General features: G+C 44.8%; 1 protein-coding gene across 2 annotated transcripts in view; it reads right to left on the bottom strand.

Annotated features, from left to right (window-relative positions):
• Positions 1–24195, bottom strand: part of HAL (histidine ammonia-lyase) — a 387900-nt gene that overhangs the window by 30340 nt on the left and 333365 nt on the right. For both annotated transcript variants that reach the window (XM_078675784.1, XM_078675792.1), the window contains 2 exons: positions 23118–23183; positions 22625–22790 (listed from right to left, as the gene is read on the bottom strand). In XM_078675784.1, coding sequence (XP_078531910.1) covers positions 22625–22790; positions 23118–23183 — 232 coding nt within the window. The remainder of the gene's footprint in view (positions 1–22624; positions 22791–23117; positions 23184–24195) is intronic.

The following is a 24195-nucleotide window of genomic DNA, read 5'->3' as shown; positions in this document are numbered from 1 at the left end:
AAATGCTGGGCGATTCCACCGAAGACTCATTTTCTTGAAAAAAAATTCGAGTGGTTTCATTAAGCCCCTTTAGCACCTCAGGTATGAGCAAATAACTCGGATAAATGGGGAAGATGCGGCGTTTTACAATCTGATGGCGTGAATATGACAGCAGTATAGGTGAGTGATCTGATATACAACAAGGGCAAATATCTACCTCAACCACCCCCCCTAGGCTGCCCGCTGAGACTAGAAAGTAATCAATGCGTGTGAGCTGTTGTGAACCCCTGAGAGGAAGGTATTTTGTTTTGTTTTGTTTTTGGGTGCCTATATCACCATGCGTCTGAGTCCTACGGCATCCAGAAACCCGCTCATGCGGAGACTGCTCGTAGCACTTGGGTTAGCGGGGTATCTATCTATGGATTCGTCCACTATGTCATTAAAGTCGCCCCCAATCACCATCTCTGCCTCCGGGAGAGCAAGCAAGAATGCATTAAGTGCAGGACGTGCTATCGCATGTAAGGAAGGTGGAATGTAGACTGAGACTAGATTAAACAATTTCCCTTCCCATTGGCATGTAACAGCCGCAAAGCGGCCCTGGTCGTCTATTCGCGTCTGTTGTATTACTGGCGGGAATTGCTTTCTGATCAATTATCCTAGACCCGGGGGAGAATTCGGAGTGTGTCACCATTTTGTAGCCCCACCTATCTAAGGCCTTACACGCCGAGCCCATCAAGTGCGTCTTCTGTAATAAAGCCACCACAGCTGCGCACCTTTTCAGGTACTGCAATAATAGACCCCTTTTCACCTTGTCGCCCAACCCTCGCACATTCCAGGTGAGCACAGTCAAAGGGGTCCCCGGGGAAAGCTGAGCCATGTGTTGATTAGTGTCACACTGGCTTTGTGCAGACATAGGTATCAGAAATAAGTTGCAGCGCTTTAAACTCAGCATGACAGTACATTACTAGTACGTTGACAGCCATTCGTTTCACACTATTCGCCCTTATAAACTGTGCAAGAAGAAATAAATAAACCCATCAGAACAATACCTTCTCCCCCACCCCCCTCCCTGCCTGACGGATTTAAAACTACCCGCCCCCCCCCCAACCAAGCAGAGTGCCTAATCCCCATCCCAATTCGTAGTAAACTGGGGTGGAAGATAGCAACCTTTGCCCCCCAACCCCACCTCACTCAATAGGGTCGCAGACCTCTCCCCACCCTCCTCAATCCAAGCCACAGGGCTATCTTATGGAGAGATATATCAAACGAAGTACATAGCAACAGAAATTGTTCAATAGACATTGGGCCTATGAAGCCAATTCAGCGTAAAACAACAATATAGTCCCCTAACGTTTAAGGATATCCTTGGAAATGCCCTTAGTTTCTATCAATGTCCATGCATTGGTATTCACACCATCGTGTCAGCATCACATTATGCAGTAGCCGATATAGCAATTCCTGTCTCGTGTCACTCACGTTCCTCACTCAAAGCATGGTCTCTGCGCCAGCTGCCACTGTCACCGTGCCTGCCAGGTCGACCAGCCTCTGCCAACTCTCCAGCCACTCCTGCGCTTCTTCTGGGGAGGCAAAAAACTATGTCTTACCTTCGGCCTCCACCCTCAATTTGGCTGGGAAGAGCATTGAATATTTGATGCCTTGGTCACGAAGCGTCTTTTTGACCTCCAGAAAACCTTGTTGTTGCTTTGTGACAGCTGCGGTGTAATCAGGAAATAGTGTCATAGTCGCGTTGTCAATCTTCAGTGGGGGGGGGGCTGCGCGCGCGGCCTGCAGTATTGCGTCTCGATCCCGAAAATAAAAAATACGGGTCAGAATAGGTTGTGGCGGTGCCCCAGGCTTGGGTCTGCCACCTGGAACCCGATGAGCACGTTCCACCGAAAAATAGTTGGACAAACCCCGTGGCTGAAGATGGTTCGTTATCAGATCCTCCACGAACAAGTCAAGGGCTGGTCCTCCGTTCCGGCACACCAATAAGGCGGATATTGTTCCGCCATGATCGCCCCTCCTGGTCCTCCAGCTTGGTTGCTAGTATTTTGTTTTCAGCCAAGAGGTGAGTCATCTGCTGTTTGAGTGTGGTGGTATCAGTTGTCAGTGTTCACGTGACAGACTCAACTTAAGACATTCTCGTCGACATCTTACTGAAATAGGCCCGGATTAAGGACAGGTCCACTGCAAGAGGCTCGATGCGGGAATCTACCTTGTTTAATGTTGCCATAATGTCGTGCAGTGTCACCTCCTGTTCTTCACCGGCTGTCTCGCCCTTCAAAGGTGGGGTGTCCTTATTTGGCGTTGCCGTCAGTGCCTTGGCATAAGCAAACTTGTCCACCTTTCTCAGGGCTAGAGCCCTTGGTGTTCCTGCCGCTCATTGTAGCAGATTACTTGCGCCCGTGCCCAGTCCAGCAGTATGGCCACTAGCTGCGTCCAGTTTGCAGTTCAGGTAAAGCTCCCAGCCGCAAGAACAGGGAAGGCCACACACTCTTATTCCGGGCAGTGGAACGTTATGCAACACACCTGCTTCTCAACGTCTGCCAGACATGCGATATGGCGCCGCTCCCCGTGATACTAAGGTGCCTCAGTCGATCTCCCTTCTTCACACAGAGGGTCCCTCTATGTCTCCAGAGCAAGCGTTACAATACATGAGCACCCCGTCGATAATCAAGTGCACTGCTGATCCCCCCGTGAGCAATGTTTTCATAGAATCCAGCAATGCCAGCAAGGATACAGTTCTAGGCCATCAGACACTCCCTGCCGCTTCTTTAAACCAATGGTCACCGGGCAGCCGCCAAACTCAAGGCCCCGGCTCACCACGCCGAAACCAGGCCTCACTAATCCCGCACTCTCAGCCAAGTCTTGCACGTTTCTGTGGGTCGAATTATTCAGGGCCTCGCCAATCAATGTAGCAGTGCCCACCTCAGCGGCTCCCAGCGCCGAAATACAAATAGATGCGGCTCCGATCTCTGTGCACCTGTAATGCTGTAATCAATCGCCGCTTTCCGCCCAGTTAGTCCCTCCGGCGCGGCGGTGTGGAGTCACTCCAGCGGCCGTAGAGGGCACCGCTGGGTGTACACAGGATGATCTGCAAGTCTGGGCAGGGGAATGCAATCCACGCTGCGGGCACCGATCGCCAGGCGCCGCTTTCCTTTCACCGGTTCTCGGCCCAGACATCAGCAGGAGGGCCCCGGGCAGTCGCGAAAATTGAGGCCCTGGCTCTCCGCGCCGCACCAGGCCCCAGAGTCTCACATGGTACAGCAGGCCCAGGGACCTCTTCTCACAGTCCGGGACCGGCTCAGTCCATTCTCCGTTGCTTCCACCACTGCAGCTCCCGGTCAGGGGTGAGAAGAGCTGCCGGATCTATGAGCGGATCGTCAGGGTTGAAATGGGGAGCACGGAGCCTCCCTAAGCTGCAGCCATCTACATCGGCCGCTAGCCACGCCCCCGATAGATTGACTTTTAACTCACTTCTTACAGTATGGCAACTGTACCATGATGTTTTTTTTGTTGTTTTTTTTGTGTTTTTTTAAAATGTTTTTATATTGCATAACCTGTTAACATATCTAGGAGTGCTCTTGCTGTATTAATCTGATGTGTTTTATGGGCTGTGCCCGGAATAACTGATTTATATATGTACTGATCAATGTCCCTCTTCTTCAAGACTATCAAAGTGAATCAACTATGCAATTAATGGCCAAAGCTTAGCACTAGCTGTCCCAAGCCTCAAACATAGGCATTTTTGTCCAAAATAACCTGATCATGGCCCGTAGGCAGTGCTTCATTTGAGCAGGAGCTTTCAGGTGCTCAGCACCTGCACTTTATTCACAGGGCCGGGCTACAATTTCTGACCCTGCAGGTGGTGGTCTCAATATTAGTTGTTCAAATTCAAAATAAAAAGAGTAACATACATTGCATGGTTTCTGGCTGGTAAATGTTCATAGACAGGCCAGCATACACCTGTCCAGGCAGGCATGATTGTGTATCACCAGGTTAGTGATGATGTCATCTCGCTGATCACAAATCCAAGAAGTCATCGACAAACTATGTCCTGCATTCTATTTCCAGAGTCTGCTGCACCATGCTACTGCCGGACCCTAAGCCTCCCATTGGATAATTGTAGCTGGGGGCTGGCTCAAGACGGAGTTGAGGCAAGGAAGCTGCAAGAGTGCATTTGGAACTTGGGAGTGAGGGCTCTTGAGCAAGAATAAAGAAAAGTAAGTGTGGACTTTCCACTTGCTGTGTACCTAGAGTAGCATATCCTGCAGCCCTGCATTGCTGCTACCCTCAACGTGCTTGATGCGGCTGTGGCCCAACACAACTTTTGTGCGCCATGGCATCACCTGTAGAATCTGTGCGCTGCACCCCAGCATGGTAATTGCTGAGCGTGCCTGAGTCCAGTAGGCACCACAGCCATACTTACCAGCATTGGCAGCATTACGGCTGGGGACAATGCCTGTACTATAGCAGGCAGAGTCACAGCAAGCTGAGCAGTGGATGCCAATACCATCGCCATCCCTGGACCTACTAATTACAGGCAGCACTAGTAGTGACATCACCTGCTGTGCTCGAGCAGCCGTCTGCTCCGCAATAAACCAGTCATACCGCACTGATTAATATATGCAAAAAAAGCATTTTCATTTGGTGTACATTTTGTTTTTGCACACGGTGTAGGTAAGAAAGTAAAACACGTCTTCTTCCTCTTCTTTAGGAAAGACAACAGGAAAACACAGAGTTCAAAATAGCAGGGGCATGTACAGGATGACGACAGGGGTCACAGGCAGCAGCAATGTTATAGATGAGAGAGAGAGCAGGAGTAAAGAGGAGAAAGAAACAACAGGAGAGGAGAGAGATAAGACAGAGCTAAGTAGAAGAAAAGGATGGCAAATCAGATACATAGAGAAAGCAGCCATGATGTGAAGAAGAGAGCATTAAGAAGAGAGAAGATAGAATGAAGGGATGTAGAGGACAGGACAGAGGAAAAAAAGCAGACATATATTAAAACGGAGACACAGCTAATCACTGCTAGAAGAGTGATAGTAAAGAGCCAAGATCGAGGGGAGAGAGTGCAGAGCATGGATAAAAGTGAAGAGAAAAAGGGCAGGGGTAGAATGCATAGAGGGCAAATCAGAAATGCAGGGAATAAGGTAACACACCAGGTGTGACAAAGATGATAGAAAACAATTAGAGAGTTGAGAAGATAGACTCGTAGAGCAAATACGTAGGGGACAGACAACGGATCAAGGTTAGAGGATACTGAGGCAGTGAGACTGTTGTAAGTGGGGCTCACCGGAGGAAGAAGTGAGCTGTGGCCTCCTTGGCAAAATTTTCAGCACCTGCACTTATTTTTATTTTTTTACAAATTAAGCACTGCCCGTAGGACTCCTTGATGGGGTCTGACACAAAAGAGATAACGACAGGCTGGTCAGAGATATTTTAGGGTGTTTACCGGTCTGTTTTTCATCACAGTCACAGATTTACACAGTCCCCTTGGGCTTTTCTATAAACCCTCTGCGGTAAATAGTCTTAATCATATGGCCTCAGCCGCTCATTAAAAAGCACTTTGCCCATCCCCCACCAACAGCTCTGACCCTGTTTCTAGTAAATAAGTAAACTGTATTGTTTTAAGTTAATTAAAACCAATACAAAAATACATTAAAACACATATCCTCGGATGAAAATTAAAAGGAAAAAGTTAAAAACAGTAAACTTTAGTTATAAAAGTTGTAATGATAAAAATCAATGTCATATTTTTTTAAAAGGCTTTCAATCTTATTTTTTAAAAGGCTTTCAATCCGTTTTTCACCAATACACAGACACTTTTGGGATTATGGGCTTTCTCTCTGGTTGTCACTTTTCACAATGTGTTGATCCACCCAGGAGCTCCTGCCCTCTTAGTTTGACGCTTAACATAGAGTTCTGCCGATATTAAAAACTAATTGTTATAATTATCGCTTTGTAGATTCCCCTGACGAAGGGCACGTTTTTCAGCCCGAAATGCATTGGGATGTATAAACAAACACTGTTGCTTCAGTTCTGAAATTTGTGATTATACAACAACTTCAGAAGACTTCATATTAAACACACATCGAGCAACAAACCAACAACATTGTCATCTGCAAGATTTATTTGAATTGTTGATTTCATGTGTGTAAGCTTGTTTTACTGTCAATATTTATGACAAATATATTTCATTGGTTAAAGATTTACAGTTTACACTCGATTGAGTGAATAGAGCAGTGCATTAGGCTCCTGGGTACCCCCCAGGACACTCATTTAGCTTTTAGCCTAAAGGTCTAGCAGGGCCTTTCTCCTTTTGCACGCAAGGAAAAGTTTGAAAATTGAGTACTATTTGTTCGCTTCGTTAATACAGTTTACTGAGTGCACACGCTGCTGCGTCAACCCCATTGTCTATCTTAGCTTGGGCCACGCGGAGCATTGGCAGAAGAGAAGGACCGTTCAAGTTTGACTTTAGCTGTTTAAGTGTCATAGCTATCAGCATACCTTTCCTCTTGATGGCTTCTAGTTGATTTGAAAAACGACCACCTTTGTCAACTAAGATTCCCAAGTATTTGTAATCCGAGCAATTTGCGCAACCTTCGTTCCAATGAACCATGTGTGCGACTTTTTATTCCCAGATATAGACAAAACTTTGGTCTTATCGATGTTTACTTCTAGTAGGTTAGATTCGGCGTATCCGTGCAGCGTATTGATAAGATTCTGGAGACCTACTTTCGTGTGGCTGACCAGGACCACGTCAACTGCATAGGATATGCTGGGTAGGGCTTTGCCCCCCAAGCGCGGTGCGTGCGCATTGCAAGCCTCTAGAGCAGGTGGCAGGTCGGCTGTAAACAGATTAAAAAGGGTGGGAGCTAAAACGCACCCTTGCTTTAGACCTTTTGTAGTCGGAATGCATCTGGAGAGGTGAGTGCCATTCCCGAGCTTTACCTGAACCCACGTGTTGGTGTGCAATTCGATCAGAAGGTTTAGTAGAGGCACGGGGATCCCCCAAGAGGCCAGTTTTCTCCAAAGGCTTCCCCGGTTGACATTGTCAAAAGCCGCCTTGAAGTCCACAAAGCAAAGGTGAAGAGACTGTTTGGTCACCCTTGCCTTGTCGATAAGTAGCGAAATTGCCAGCAGATTTGTTGTTGTTCCCGTGTCTCTACAGAATCCTGTTTGGCTAGATGGGATTAAGTTACGGTTTGTTGCCCATTCGCGCAGCTCGGTCAGTAAAAGCCCCGCGAAGTATTTCGCCTCAATGTCCAAGAGTGCTATCAGGCGGTAGTTTTTTGGTGAAGCCCTGTCCCCCGCCTTAAATATTGGAGAAATGATAGAGCCCCTCCATGAGTCAGGAAGGCACCCCGAGTGGCTGACAGACATGTAAAGGGGAGTCAGCGTTTCTGCCCAATATTCCGGCTCCATTTTGAAGAGGGCCGGAGGAATTCCATTTGGCCCTGCGGCACCATCTTTTCTTCCTTTGGAGATTAGTTTCTTAAGTAAGGCGGCAGTGGTTCCAAAGTTGAATTCACATATTGTTGTTATTTGTGGGGGTTGGACCTCTATTGGAACATGGGGCTTGCTTATTATAGCGACCTGTTGGTTGAAATGTATGTCTAAAAAAGATTCCCACGAAGTTTTGGTTATGTGGGATGTTATTCCACAATTTTCGGATTTAACATTTTGTTTATTGTGGACTAGAACTGGGCGCTGTTATTTCCCTTAGAATCGTAGTGAAGTTTGGCCCAAAAGTCATCCTCGTTGGATCTTTTGACTGTCCATTTCAGTTTTTTTAGGTCTGCCCGGTGTTTATGAAGCTGTGCAAGAAGACCACCGTCCCCCGGGTTTTTTCTCAACAATCTTAGGGATTTATTGATTGCTTTTTTGTGGATTTTTAAGGCTAATTTCTGGGTGCCTGAGGTCTTCCGTGTGACACCAGAGCCAGAAGATGGACAATGCCGTACAGTTGTTGAGTATTTGTTTGCAAAGTCGACCGTGAATTTTTCCCATCCTGCTACTGGGTTTCCCGAAGGATAGTTTAGGCTGCTTAGTTGAGATTTTGCTGCTTGAAGTACCTCTACCGTATTTGCGAGCAAAGTTTTGATTCTTTTAAGGTTTATGGTATAACTGGCATGTGGTCCTGTTGGGTTTGAAGGGATTAGGCCCGGAAGGGCGCAAAAGGAGATTTCTTGGGGGCGATGGTCACTATCGCCCTTGTCCCCTAAGTTGAAGCCCAGTACATGGTGAAAAAGTGGAAGAGAGACTAATGTATAGTCTATTGTAGAAGTTACATTGCTTGAATTAAACGCGGCCACAGATGGAGAATCTTCAGGAAAGCTACCGTTTAGAGCCCTCAGGCCCGTATGTTCTAAATCTTCCAGCAGCTCCTTTGCAAGCTTGGGAATTTTACCTTGGCTGCTGAATGATTGGATTGGAATATTCCAGTTGTGAGACTGAGCCTGTATGTCACTGTATACTGATGACCCTAAAATGCATAGATTAAAATCTCCGGAACAAATTAAGTTGGGTGAGGTTTGCGTAGTCATGACATGATATAGGTGGTCCATTAAGCGTTTCACCTCTTGTTTCTTTTTCTTTGGGTTTATATAGATGCTAATCAACTGAACCTCTTTCTTCTTTCCCCCAAAATTAATGAGATCCCAACTGTGTTAATCGCCGGAGAGTTGGTAATGAATGCCTGCACGTTACCAACAGTGAGATTTTGATGTAGGTTGCTAATCCGCCTGCCATCCGTCCGAACTTGCTTTTCCTTGTGGCTGGGGAATGATAGCAGGTGTAGCCCTCTATGTGAACCGGCTCCTCCAGCCAAGTTTCCTGGAAAAGGGTGATATCAAATGATTTCACATATTGTAGGAAATCTTCATCTGCTGCTTTGTTGTTGAGCCCATTTAAATTCCATGAGCATAATTCCAGATGTGGTACAGCCGAATGCAGGCCTGACACCTTTAGATTTCCTTGTCATTGAGGATTACTTGGTGTGTTACTTATTCTGAAGAGCCGGTGTTCAATCGCGCTATACGGGTGGCAATCATTAAGCTGTTTTTAATCCGCGTCGCCTGAGCGGTTGTAGGAGATCGACCCAGTGCACCCCTCAGCACCGACCTTGTCTTCGGAGTTGTTATAGATGGTAGCTGCTTAAGTCTCTCGAGCAACGGATATCCTATGTTGTGGTATGCCGCAGATTTGATCCCCCATGTTTTAAGGTGATCTCCCTCTTTAAGGATTTTATTAGCAATTCCGGTAGAAATCCATGTTGCTTTTGTTGCTTCGTTGCCGTATGTCCTATCAGTTTTTATGAATTCTATAGAGAGAAGGTCAGCTGAGGATAAGTTGTTTAGCGCTGGTATGGTGCTAAGTAGCCGTAGTAGATTCCCTCTATTCAATATGTCGAATCGGCCCTTTGATTCGTACTCTGGAGTGAAGAGGACAATGGTAGAGTTCATATTTGGCTCATTTGACTGTGCTGTTGACAGGTAGGTAAGGACTTGGGTTGTTAAATTGCTATTGTCGGACTGAGGCGCAATTCCTATGAGAGTATCCCTCGAGGAGAGATTCTTGGAAACAGGAGCAGGTGGCTCTGAAGGGATACTCACTACGATGGAGTATAGCTGATTTTGAGGGCACGGGAGCCCTATTGCCCTCTGTTCTTGAGCTCGTGATCTTTCACAGTAGGTGATAATAGGGACTTCTCGAACCAAGTCCGTACTATGATTAGGCTGTGGCCCCCTTAGTTCGAATCTTGATGGTTGTTTGACGGGACTAGCATCGTTCTCTTTATCAGGGCCATGGTTTTCCATGTTGTTTTGGTTTTCAGTGTCATTGGTGGTCTGGGCCCTCCGATCCTCCTGCGTAGATGCCCCTATGGGTGCTACTACGTGATTCCCGTTAGAGGAAGATCTGTGCCCCGTAGTGATTAATTCTCCGCTGTTGTTGTGAACTGTGGTTGGGCCCAGGTTTTGCTCCTCCTGTCTTTCTCCTGACTTAAAAAGTGGGTAAACTTCTGGCCAGGTTATGGATGTTAATTTTTTGCGGCCTTTCCTCTTTTGCTGCCGCCGCCGCCCTTTCGCGTTTAGGGGCGGCGTGTTAGCCTTCGGATGTGGAGAGGAGCATGTTATCAGGTCGCTCGATGGCTGCATCTGACAACCCGATGGCGGAACCAGTACAGCCTTGTCTGCAGTGTTGGCTAAGATATGCCCTCCTGTTGGTAGTACCCCAAATGCTGTTTCGCCGGGATTGATGTGCTGGGGGCTTACATTAAGCCCTTTTGGCAACCCTTCTATCAGAGAGGATATTATTTCTGGAAGTGCTGCCAGTTTGTCGATGATGGGACCACAGCTGCATGCCAGCTTTGCCTCTTGCTGGGCTCTGCTGATTAAGGAGTTTAAGTGACCGAGTTTATCATCTATCCGCCCAACGAAAACGGCCAAGGTATCAAGTAGAGTCAGCTGCAGGTCCATTTTGTCAGATTGGAAGTGGAGAGTGTCTACAGTCCGTTGCATGGTATTTAAAAGAATGTCCCACGTGTTTGACACGTCTGATGCTTGAGTCCTGGGTAGGGAAATTTTTGGGGTTGCCTGTTTGTTGGGTGTGGAAGACGTTGAAGAGTTCGTAAAGCGGTTGAATTCGAAAAATGTCCCTCCCGGCATGAGCCCCTTTTGGTGGGCTGGGTTTTGTTATTTGATTTCTCTGTGGGCGAGGATGAGTTAGCTAGCGTGGTCGGAATGTATGAGGCAAATAAATCGGCCCACTCCTGTGAATCCAAATAGGTTAAGTTGGCGGGGCCGTCGCTCCCAAAATTTGATGCCGCTACCACGTCCTCCTTAGGATGGTCATTGGATCTCTGTTCTTTTACCGTTTCTTCAGTTAGCTTAAGGTGAGATTTTGAGCTGTCCAGTTGGTCCAGAAGACATTTATCAATGATCAGCAAGCTGTTTAAATTTTCTGGACTTACGCTGCTTAGGGTTTCCTGCCATTGAGAGAAGCCCTTGCCGCTACAGGTAGTAAGATTGTGAGAAGAATGCTTTGATTCCTGACTGGTTTTAAGTGAAGGTAGGGTGGTTGATGTCGGTAGGGAGTTGGTGTGCGTGAGGAAGGAAGATAAGTGTGGGGCAGGCGTAGCCCCACTATCGCCTGACAGTAGGGCTGGTGGGCTGCAAAAAGCCTTGATTGGTAGCTCACCTTCTCCTTCACCTTCACCCACGGACCCTATTTTCCCATCTGCAGGTGTACTTGATGCAGGTAGACCATCTGCTGTGGAAGAGCAGTTCGTTATTCCACTTATTTGACCCAAGGGTTGGTCTTTTGACAGTTCACAGGGGGATAGTGGAAGAAGTGAGTCTTGGAGGCCCAGGATTTTTCCACTGGACGAAAAAATAGTGGAGATTGGATCCTTCAAAAAGTTAAATTTAGATGTTATTTTTGGTTGTCGAAGATTGGGGCGAGAAGTCGCAGCCGATGGAGCTTGGTCGCTGGACACTCCGATTTCTCCTGCAGTTGAGTCCCAGCTCCCACTGGCATCATTTGCGTTTTCCTTTTTGTTGGCGGTTGCTGCGGCATTCTGCTTTGCCTTTCGCTTGGTTTTGGGCTTGTTCTCGAGGTGGACCCTTTTCTTGCCTGACCTCATACTGAAATTAAGCCAGTAGGTTAAGCCAATAGGCCAAAGTTAAGAATTACTCTTAACTGTGCAGACTTTGTTCCGATAAGCTTATTCAGTTGCAGGTGTAGCGGAAGTGAGGTGCAAGTAAAGGGACGCTGTCTTGCAGTACACCAGTTTCTAGGTTTCACCTCCCCGCGCTGTTCGCAGGCCGCAAGTGTCAGCCCTCTCTCTTCAGATCTTCCGGTCCACTCTGCTTAAATCAACACCGTTGGAACAGCAGCTTGTGGTGCTGCTCTCTTACCGCGGCTCTCTGTTCGGGACCGCAAACAGCTGACTGGGCTAAGCTTGCCTGCTTGCCAGCTAGTATGACCAGCTGGCCGGCTGGAACAACTATTAGAACAGCTATTGGATTTTTGTCCGATGAAGCTGTTGAAGCTGTTATGGCTGTTAACGGCTGTTGGACGTTAGCTATAAACTGTTTAGGCAGCAAAATGGGCAATGGTGCAGTGAGGGCAGGGCAAGGAGCGCCCCTCAAGCCACAAGCCTTTGCTTTGCTTTGCCGGTAATAACTGGCTTTTGGTGGATCAAGTGGCTCAGGCCCGGTGGGTCTAGTCGCTCTGGTCGCAGGTCGCGGGTCTGGGGACGCGGCGGTGGCTCACCTTTCAATACCTTGTCAATGCTGCTGGCTCCTTCGCCGTCCCTCCTTCACCTACGCTCCGCACCTCTCACTCGCCACTTGATTTAGAGCTCAGCTCCACTGCAGAGCTTTGCTGCTTTCTCCCGGCAAATAGTCCGGATCTGCTAGTTTAGGCTCAGGTTGAGGCTCCTGCCAGGCCGCAACCGCCAAGGGTCACACAGGCGGCACGGCACAGCGTGGCAGTCACCCCTGTGGTTTTCACAATGTCCACGGGTACCGGGGGTCGCTGGTTTCACCCCCGCCATAGCCGCGGAGCACAGGGCCGCCGGCTTTGCTCCCGCCTGCGATGCCCGGAACCGGAGCCAGATCCAGCAACTTACCGGCACCGGCACTAGCACCAGCACCGGCACTGCCCGGCACTACCCGGCTACGGTCTTCCTCTCCTCTCGGCTGTTCGCGGCTTGTGGCTTGTGGCGTTCGCAGTAGGTGTGCCTTTTTGGTGGACCTGGACTCTTGTGATTGACTCCCTTTACCTTCTGAATTAATTCATTCTACCGATGTGCTAGAATGTTCCAAGCTAAGAGTTCTCTTGCCGCAAATTCCATAGGGTTTCAGTCTTTCATACTAGACTAGCAAGATACTGACCCCATGCCAATTCTATCTATCATACCAAGTTCTATCAATTTGCCAGAGGTCACCCCACTGGAGCCCTTTGAGGGCTTCATGTTACTTTCTTGGAAAATAGCAGCAGGCTATGACAATAAAAAAGATAATCTGGATTGGTATAAGGAGTTTAGGAGTTCGGACACTTTTTACAGGAAACTTGGGCACGCAAGCTGTATTCGTTAATGGTTACCGCTCCTTTTTCACTCCAGCAATCTATTCATCCTTGGGTAGAGCAAAAGGGGGTTTACTTACACTCATAGTTAATACGCTCCCAATCGAAAAAGTATTTTTTAGTAACAGCTCATCATATATTCACATGATATTAGCAACGTGTTGTGGTAAGACTGGCATATTACTGATAAACGTCTAGAATAATTATTTCTCTGATCACTCCTTAGTGGCTGAAGACCTGGGTACAATTTTAGAGGATTTAGTTCATCATTACTCGAGACCACTCTTCATTATTTGGGAGGGAGATTTTAATAGATATACATGTACAAAAATTGTTCAGGGTATTTTTGGGATAATCGACTTGAGTGCGTCTATGATTACCCATTTTAATCATCACAAATATGATAACATCTTAAATAGTCTTCTGTTGATTTGGGACTTAGTTTTAATAAGCCCATAGCATCTTTCCATGGGTCAAATGACCCCAACCTTTTATCGTTCAGGATCTACCTCGACAATTGATTTTATAATTATTCCTGCAAATTTTAAGAAGTGTGAGAAGAATATTTTGGTGCACTCTACTGAATTTAGTGACCACGCTCTACATCATTGTACCTTCCTCTGGCCACATTCTAGTAAATCGAGCTCACTCCTTGTCCCTAGACCGCTTTAATCCAGGATAAATGGCTTTACTTTAAAATAGGAAAAAATTGACTAACTCTTTTCTCCCGTTGGTCGTAGGGGAAAAGTTACAGGAGATTCAAACCTGTTTAGACCTACAAGCAAGTAGTTCACATGGGGTGGTCGCTTTCAGCAAAATCTAAGCTTGCATTAGAACCCACCTTTTTCGACTAGTTTCTCAAAAGACCCCACATCCCACTGAATGTTTTGAGCTTAATTGCTCTGAGGCATCACGAGAATTTCGCGGAACGCCCTCAAAACACATCCTAGAAATCAAATGCTGAGACCTGAGGGCTAACTATAAATTGGCAAGAGAAGAGAGGAAGAGGCAATTAAGGGAATAAGCATGGGGAAATCTGAGACAAGTATCCCTGAGCAAAGACAGCAAGGCTTTCTGGAAAGTGGCCAACACTTCATTTCTGAAAGAGGGGGGTGGTCCATCTCTTGATCTCTATGTAGACAAAACAACTTGGTTAACACACTTCCAGTATATATTCCATGCTCAGTCTGAAGATATTGGTATGGCTACAGTGACCTCTACTGCTCCCCTGGTGTTGGAGTTTTTTCTACGAGGAAACTGAACTCGCCCTTTTGCAAACGCCCACCCTAAAGGCAGCCGAACTGGATGGTGTCCCATTGGATATTTTTTTTTAAACCAAACCATTATGGGCCCCACTTGTGACCCTAGTTTTTGACGCTGTATCCAAAATGGGACCCGTGTTATCATGGGAACAAGCATTGATTGTTCAAATTTTCAAGAAAGGTGATCCGATGAATCCAGCTAATTATCGCCCTATCTACTTATTGGACAGCACAAGCAAGTTAATATGGCTGAGATTCAATATGGGGTTAGCTAGAGAAGGGGTACGGTAGATCATTGTTTAAATCTAGCCCTAATTGCAGCTAAATACGCATGCGCTAAAAATGTCTCTTATATCTGGACTTTATGGACCTGTCCGAGGCCTTTGACTCCGTAACCCACTGCAAATTGTGGGGTGTCATGGAGTCAATGGATGTGGATAGTTCCATATTCCTTTTTATCAGAGAACTTTACAGCGAAGCAGGGGCTGTAATTAGATACGGGTACAAAGCGAATGTACAAACTCCTTCCTCTTCTCGTTATACACCAATAACTTATGCACACTACTTGGCACTGAATGTAAGGATTATCCAGCTGTAGGTGGCGTACCTGTACCCACACTGCTATATGCAGATGATGCGGTCCTTATGGCTAGAACTCCTAGGACCCTACATCGATCTATTGGTATATATTCAGAAAATATGGCAAAACTGGGTCTTTCAGTAAATAAATCTAAAATTTTGTGATGGCAGTTGGAATGGAAAAGGAAAAACTAATGTTCCTACAATTAGATACAAAAATCCTGGAACGTGTAGAGAATTTTATGTATCTGGGTATACTTCTCAATGCTAAATTAAATTGTTCAGCAATGGTCTTAAACAGGATGAACCTAATGAAAAAAAGTTTAGCAGCATTATGGAAATTTGCACTTTAACTTAGGAAAGAAACCATGTAAGGAACTGTTGAACATCTATCTGACAAAATCTGTAGCTTTAGCTTCATATAGTGCTTCAATTTGGGGCACAGCACAAGTTGATTTGATTCAGGCAGTTGAGGATACATTTTGAAAAAGGTTACTGTCAATCACACCCTCCCACCCGAACATCATTGTTCGCAAAGAGTTAGGTCTTCCGTTTATAACGGATCTGTTTAAGCTGGCTCTGCTTTTACTATGGCTTACTATTTGGAAAAGGGACTCTGATAAATTAAAGCAAATTGTACTTTCTTTCGTCACTAATAATTTGCACCGATTTTTACTAATTAGGATGAGATTGAACATCTTTCCCCTAATGTTTGGCTACCTGTCCGAGGTCTATTAATTTAATCAATTGTCACTTTGCCCCTGCCATGAGCGGTCTACCCAATCCATTTCTCACATATTATTCGTTTGCTTATTTTATAGGTAAGAAATGAAAAAAATGAGTATTCCCATGCCGAGAAAACGGAGTTTAAATTCACATTCTCATGCCTTTACTGTAATAAACTCTCTAGAGACTCCATTTATATGTTTCATGACAGCATAATTTTGCAATCAGTTTTACAGATTAGAAAGAAGTCATACGCAAGAGGGGTTGTTATATCTGATTTAGTATCTTTTGACACTGGTTTTAATGGATTGTAGGTGCAATGCTGTATTGAAATTGTTATTACACTGCACACAGTTGCTTTGCTTTTAGAGTCTGTTTAAGCCATAGAAGGTCGGTTTTTAGTTTATTTTAATATTGTCTTAAATGTTTTTAATAGATTTGTTGCATATTTTTTAACTGCTGTGCATTATGCTTGTACTTGTATGCATTTACAACATGCGAATAAAGATGATTTGATGATGATGGAGTCTCTGAAAGTAAAGGTAGGTGTCCACTAGTTTTTGCACTGGGCCTTCTTTAGACATGCTCAGAGGACAAAATAGTTGAAGCAAGCTGCTTATAATGGATAGCCTTAGAAAATGCACACTGTACACCAAAGATATTAACTGAGCACCCTTGTGGGAGTAGGGCCTAATTCACAGCTTTTTGGTCAGTAAACTGCCACTAAGGTTTTCAAACTCTGAATTAGTCGACAATATATACAACTTGAGACAGACATAAATATATGTACATTTCCCTAAAGTATGATTGATTAGCATTGACAATTTGTCAAGGAGAAGTTAAATACTTTTGGGTAGATGAGCATGAAAATACTTTATGTATAGCCACAAACATTTGCTTGTAGTTTCCTGGACTAGAAATAAACAGATGTAGTCCCTTAAAAAAGAAGAACCAATTGGAATTCCATCGTGGTAAAGACTATGGATTCATCTCATACATTATGGGTAAAGAGATAATCCTTAAACCTGAAATGTTTACTTAAGTACAAAATCTGCTTGTATGGGGTTATGTGTAAATTTCTGTTTGCACAACATGGGTCTATTGGTGACTCTAAAGAACTGAGTACGCTTACAAAAGTTATAGGCCTAAGCCTAGGTCTAGTAAATCTACTCTTTTATGTATTAATTGCCCCATTGTGTTTCATAATGGCCTAATTAAATTGTTTTCTAATGTGGTAAATACAATCCATAGTGTTAAACAGTTTTGGTACCTAGTGGAAACTCTAAATAAATGTATTTGAAAAGCAACAAGACATGACGAAAGCACCACTGAAATTAAGTGTGCACTGACTGCAGTTCTGCTGCAAGGAATAATGAACTAATATTACGAGGAACAATGAACTAATGCAGGAAGCCCAATTAAACCGAATAGTTAAATGTCTTGAACCACATCACAGCAAGAATGTGCTCTTTTGCATTTGAACTCTTCTCTATACAGAGATCTATGCCATGAACATCAAGTGAGTAAGTGTTTTCTAAGAGTTTGAGATTTCAAAACATATACTAATAGACTACAAAAGGTAGATTAGCATACTAGGTGTAATAACTATGAGTGATACTATTTCTAACATATGTGATCTGTACAGCTGTGTGAGCGTCAGTGTCAGTGTGTGAGTGGGAGTCTGAGTGCCTGCATGGGTGTATAAGTGGTGTACGGCTGAGTTTGCAGGTTTCTGAGTAGCTATGTGAGTGTATGAGTGGTTGTATGAGTGTGTAAGTAGTTCTGTGTGTGTGAGTGGGTGGGCGTGTGTGGTTGTATGGCTATGTAAGTGATTGTGGGGGAGTGGGTGTGTGAGTGGTTCTATGGGTTTCTTAGTTGGTGTGTGTGTGGTTGTATGAGTATGTGACGGCATGTGAGTAATTGTATGGATGGGTGGGTTGTGTGAGTGCTTGGGTGGGTGTATGAGTGGGTGTGTTGGTGCTTGTGTGGGTGTACATGTATGAATTGGATGGGTGTGTAAGTGGTTTTATGGGTGTGTGATTGTGTGTTGGGGTCTGTGTAGGTGAGTGAGTGGCATTCTGAATCCCTGTATGAATGAGTGAGTGAGTGAGCCAGTGTCTGTATGGGTGAGGGACTGCATGTGTGAGTGGGTGTGTGAGTGAGTGGGTGGGTGTGTGTGTGAGTGGCTGTATGACTGGTGTATGAGTGGTTGTATGGATGAGTGAGTGGGTGTGTGAGTAGTTGTATTGGTCTGTGAATAGGTATGTGAGGGCTTAGGTGGATATGCATGGGATATGAGTGGGTGTATGAGAGACTCATGGGGGTGTGATTGAGTGTGTGAGCAGTGTGTTTCGATGAGGACATCAGTGATGTCATGAATCATCAGTGAAGGTATTTGAGATGTCATAAGTGTTGTCGCTGACCATGTCATAAGCGATATAATGTGAGGTCATAACCAGTGATTGCATGGGCGTACTTTATAGTTACCTCAGGTAATTTCTAGGGTTGTGTATGAGTAAAATTGAGCCTAACTATAATGTACCTTTAAATTTGTTTTTCCAGTAAATTTCCAAGGTTTTTTAAATTCTATTCCCTAACTACAATGTATAGGCTTAAGTGTGGGTGTAACAGTGTCTGTATGGCTATCTGTGTGTGTGGGTTAGTGTATGGGTATGTAAGTGGATGTGAGAGTGTGTATGGGTGTAGGTATGGGTGTAACAGTGTCTGTATGGGTAAGTTAGTGTATGGGTGAGTGTCTGTATGTGTATGTAAGTGGGTAAGAGAGTTAATGGGTATGTGAGTGGGAGTGAGTGCATCTATATGGGTATATGAGTGGGTGTGAGAATGTCTCTGGGTATATCAGTAGGTGTGAGTGCATGTATGGGTTTGTGAGTGTCTACATGAGTATGTCAATGGGTGTAAGAGTGTATGGGTGTACCTATGGCTAGGAGTGTCTCTATGTGCATGTGAATGGGTGTGAGAGTGTCTGTATAGGTATAAGTGTGGGTGTGAGAGTGACTGCATAGGTATAAGTGTGGGTGTGAGAGTGCCAGTATAGGTATTTGAGTGTCTATGACAGTGTCTGTATGGATGTAGGTGTGGGATTAACAGTGTCCACATGGGTAAATTAGTGTGTGGATGAATGTCTGTATGGGTATGTAAGTGGGTGTGAGTATTTTTTTTTGTCACGCTAGATCCGCTGACCCATTGCAGATTTACACGAGTTTAGAAAACTGGGTCTGCCACTAAGTGGTAATACTGTACACAGAGTCCAGGGGTTCCCCAAAAGTGTACAGGGCTCAATGTAAAACCCAAATTACTCTATCACTGGTAGAGTGGGCGAGCAGCCTTAGGCCTAACACAGGGGAGTGTAAGACATATATTACACAACAGTGATCAATAATGGACACAAGACTCAAGAAGGAGATCCAGACCAATTTTAGAAAATTATACTTTGTTTTACTTTATTTTAAAAGCAAGATCTTCGCAATAAGGTAAGTATGTTTTTAAATAAAAATACTTTTCACTTTGAAAAATTGACTCTTAGAAACTTTTCAGCACAGTTCAGTGTTATTCTATGAGGAAAACAATATTGCAGTTGAACAGGTAAGTAATGCACTTACAAATCCAGTCTTTGGAACTCGAAATCAGCAAGGGGCATGGGTCAGGGGAGTACCAAAATTGCACCACCAGCGGCACAAGGGCGACTGGGTGCAGATGTCAAACTCGGAGTTTGGACTGATTTTCAATTGAGACGGGGTGCCTGGAGCCACACTGCTGGCAGGTAGGTAAATCAGTTGCAGGGGCCAAGCTTTGGGGGTTAGGTTGAGCAAAGGGGGGCCACAAAGCAGCACCAAACATTCACCATCAGCAGCAAAGGGACGGCCAGGTGCAGGGAGCAATTTCCACATCGGACGCCCAAAGTGTTTCAATGGAGATTCTTGTTTTGGCTGTAGGAGTGGCACTGGGGGTTGCAGGAGGGAGATCAATGACAGCAGAGGTAAGGTGATATGTAGGGGGTCATAGGGGCACTGTTGGTTCAGCTCACCAAGCCCAGGGGCATTGGGTGGAGGGGTGCTTTTCGACGTCAGATTCTTCTTACCTGAGCCTGTAGCGGTTGGGGGAGCCTCTGGATTCACACTGCAGGCACTGCTGTGAAGATCAGGAGAGGTCAGCGAACACTGGAAACGAGGTCAGGACCAAGGGGGAAACTTCAACGCATAGGTGAGCCACTAGGGCCATAGACGTCGGGTGAAAGTGGACAGTGATAGCAATTCCAGCTGGATCCGGAGACCTTGGAGTCAGTGTCTTCTGGACAGGTCTGCTGTCCACAGGAGATTGGAGTCTTTTTCGAAGGCAGCAGTCCTACCGGGTTTTCAGAGTCGCTGGCTGCAAGACAGGTCACAGATTCGCAAAAGGCTGGAGAGAGGCCGGTAGGGCTGGGGCCAAGGCAAGCGTTGTCTTCAGTCTTCTCTGCAGGAGTGTCTTCTTTCTTGTTAGGTCATCGCAGATCTAGTTTCTACATCTGGGGGAGATACCTAAATACAAAATTAAGGGGGGGGGTTTAGGAGAGTAGCAGGTAGGGCCAAGGGCACCTTACATCGCGTGACTACACCCTCTTTTATGCCACCCTCCTGTGGGAAGGGGCATAGACATAGCCCTGATTGAAGGAGGTCTTCCCATCTTCAAGATGGTGTGGACTGAAAAATGTGCTTCACCTCACCTCCCCCACGTTAGAGGTGGAGTTGGCAGAGGTGGGCACACCTCCTAAGTTTTCCCACCGGTTTAACCACACAAAGTGGGGGTGTAAATCAAGGGCTGCCATCTGCTGCTAGCAGCAGAGGCTTGGGGTCGCATTACAAAGGCGTCAGGCCTTTGAAGCTTCTCCTTTGAGTACTGGCCTATCCTGGGGTAGGAAGTGTGACACCTCTTCCCAGGATATGGATTGTTTCTGGTCACTTAGAGCAGAAGCTCGCCACCCAGGGGTCAAGAAACATGTCTGTGTGTGGCAGGCTGCCTAAAGCCAGTCTGCGACCACACCAGGGTTGGTAGGTTTTTAGGGGACACCTCTGAGGTGCACTCTGGGTACATATTGTAATAAAACTCACACTCACTGGAATCAGTTCTGGGGTTCAGTGAAGTCATCATGGTGCTGTGGAACTCCTGTTGTAAAGTTCCCAGCCCATGTACTCTCTATGGTTTCCCTGGCACTTACAATATTAAGGAATACACCCCAAAACTGTAGGGCCATATCTGCTCATACAGATATGTCCACACCTGGGATATAGTGCACCCTGCCTTAGGGCTTGTAAGGCCTGCTAGAGGGGTAACTTACCTATATCTTAGGCAGTGCTAGCTGGCATGGCACACCGGCAGTGTCTCATGTCGACTTGGTTATTTATTCTATCTCACAGGGGTATGCCAGCTGCAGAGGCAGTGGCATGGTCCTAGTGAAGGGGTCCAAGGGGACCCTCTTCAGCTTCCAGGCAGTCAGGATACCACTTACTAGGGAATTACAGTGGGGCAGAAGTGCCATTGGGGACATGTTTTTAGGAAAAGAACACTGGGACAGGCTAAAACTTTGCGAGGGGGGTTACTTCAACAGAACCCCATTTCCTCACAATGGGGGTCTGCACTGAGCCTGACGAGCCCGTGGATCCTGCGAGAGGCAAAAAAAACATTTTTGGGTATTTTCAACCCCAGAACACATGCTTGGCCATACATACACCAGGGGTCAGGAAAGCTCTCACCTGACCCCTTCACTTAATTGTCATATCAACCAATTTCCCAGCCCCTGAGACAGTTTCCCAATAAATAAAATGGCAACAGCAACTTTTCTGTGAATGTGTGGACAGCCAATCAGAATCTTGCTTTGGCGAACAGGTCCGCTGATTTACTGTGGGTGTGTCCCTAGATATACAATTTTTGTTTTTTTAGTTAATATCTCTAAAGCTACTGAACAGATTTACACCAAATCACACAAAGACGCTTTCTGCAGCCCGAGCCGCTGAACAGAATTACACCAAATGTGGGAAAAGCTAGCTCTTGGAGCTAGCTTTCTGTCAAATTTGGTGTAATTCCGTTCAGTGGTTCTCGTCAGATTCTGACGTCGAAAGGCACCCCTCCACCCAAAGCCCCTGCAGTCGTGTTTAACATCTCTATGGGAATTAACATGGGAAAACGAGTTTTGGGACCCCCCTTTTTTCTATGCCCCACATGATGCATCACCACAAAACTTTCCAGACAGCAGCTGTTGTGAGTGTCATTTTTTGTTTGGAAAATTTCGTTTAGATTCATCAACAGGGGCCAATGATATAGACAAGTCAAAAAATGCTTTTCCTATGAAAAGGTCCTAAATATAAATACCTACTGATGACTTCCATATAGTATAGTATAGTATATATATATATATATATATATATATAATATATATATATATATATGTATATATTTATATTTATTTATTTATTTAATATTACCTATAACATTTTTACCACGCACATGCCTTTACCATGAAGATGTAAGTATTTTACAGGTATCAACCCGTTGTACTTAAATAACAACATGTACTCAAAAAAGGGTTCATACTTACCTGCCAAATGCTTAAATGTTTTGAGTTAAGGCATATCCGTGGTACAGGCATATCCATTAACTTTTACTGTAAAGGCTTGCGTTGTTAAGACTTTATCGTTGTAAACCCTTCGTTGTGAAGGCTTTTGTTGTTTAGCCTATCGTAGTTCCAACATGCAACGCTTTTGATGTCCAAGCGAGAGTAGCTCATTCAGCCCAGAGTTTTTTGTCTTTACATTCTGGGACTTAATCTTATTTATTTCATTTAAAAATAAGAACTACAAGTCTCGGTATTTAAAGAAAAATCCTTGACCAAACAACCTATCCATTCATGCGTATATGACTCTTGAGAGCTGTTGAATGGCTTAAATGTCTGTATATTTCAACCACTGTCAATGCTACGGCATGCTTACCTAATGAGGCCGCTGTGCAGTGAGCAATCATGAACCCCGAGTTCAGGCCACCTTCCGTAACTAAAAATGCAGGCAATTCACTGAGGGACGGGTTACACAACCTCTCAATTCTTCTTTCACTGATTGCAGCAAGTTCATGGACACCAATAGCCAGATAATCCAGAGCCTGGAAAGAGAAGCAGTCTTAAATCCTTTAGAAATATTAACAAAATCTTAAAACAATCTCAATACGCAGGGAGCAGTTCAAGGAGCAGGGACTCTGGAAAATGACACTGTCTGTCCCATGATGCACAACACCATTTCCTTTCTCTCAAGCAATGTATTTATTTAAAGTCTGGTGAAATTTTATGTGCCACAAACATGAATTTAAGAACAGTACCGAATAAGAATTTTTTTTATTCCCTTAAAATTAATTCACTGCTGTCTTTCAAAAGTTGAGAGTCAATAATAACCCAGCCTACCATATATTTAATATAATTCACTAAACACTTACTTTTGCAGGGTATTCACCATGAAAGTTTCCACCGGATATAGTTTCGCCTCTTTCAGCAAAAACCATCTTGGAAGGTATGTTAAGGATTTGGTACAAACACAATGTGCGAGTCAAAATAGTTGAAGGTAGCTAACTGTTATGAAAGACGTGTTGAAACAACACATAAAATATGTATACAATAAAAAACATAGGAAAATATCAAATACTGTGTACAGGAGGAATACATGGGAAGACGGACACATGCACCATGAAATATACTTCTGAGGGGATCACCAAATAAACAAGAATAGTGTTAACATTTTTATTTTATTGTGGTGTAGAATGGAAGAGTTCAGTTTACTCGAGCTTCTCTAACAAAATTTTGTTTTTAGGATTACTTGGGAGACGATCAACTGAGCGGTCATCTCTGTATGGGACAGCAATAATCAATAACCAGTCTTATATATATATATATATATATATATATATATATATATATATATATATATATATAAGCATATTCTATTAATATTTATAGGAGGATCTAGTGCACAGAAAAAACATTAAAATTACTGAAGGGAGATTTTGCCAGAAATTCTCTATCTGTAGGGGCAATGAACAGGCTGGCTTGATCAACATGCTTTCAGATACTCGCTGTGTGATTAACTTATATTCAGTATAAACCAAGCTCGTCAATTATTCTGATGTTGTGATGCTTGGTAGGTTCCCTCGACAGATGTAAATTGTCAGTGCCATGTGTTTGGTTCTTAGTGTTACAGATATTAAAGGGATATGCCCCTTATTGAGGTGCTTAGTATGGCAGATGATAACGGTCTATCCCCCAGATTCATCAATCTCAAATTCTGCGATTGCTAAATTGCGAGAAATACCGAATCGCAATTTAGAAATCGCAGAATGGGATTCATGAAATTTAGCGATAAAAAAATGCGAATCGCAATCGGCTGCAATCGCCGATTGCTAGTTACCGCAAATCGCAGAATCGGCCGTTTTCCCTGTTGAAATTGCGATTTCGCAATTACCGATTTAGCAAATTGCGATCTCGATAATTGCCAGATCGCAAAAACGGGAAGTCGCATTT

Source organism: Lissotriton helveticus, chromosome 1_1 (assembly GCF_964261635.1).
Source record: "Lissotriton helveticus chromosome 1_1, aLisHel1.1, whole genome shotgun sequence".
Taxonomy (NCBI): Eukaryota; Metazoa; Chordata; class Amphibia; order Caudata; family Salamandridae; genus Lissotriton; species Lissotriton helveticus.
Note: the sequence above shows the minus strand (reverse complement) of the source record. Positions and strands in the feature narration are given on the sequence as shown.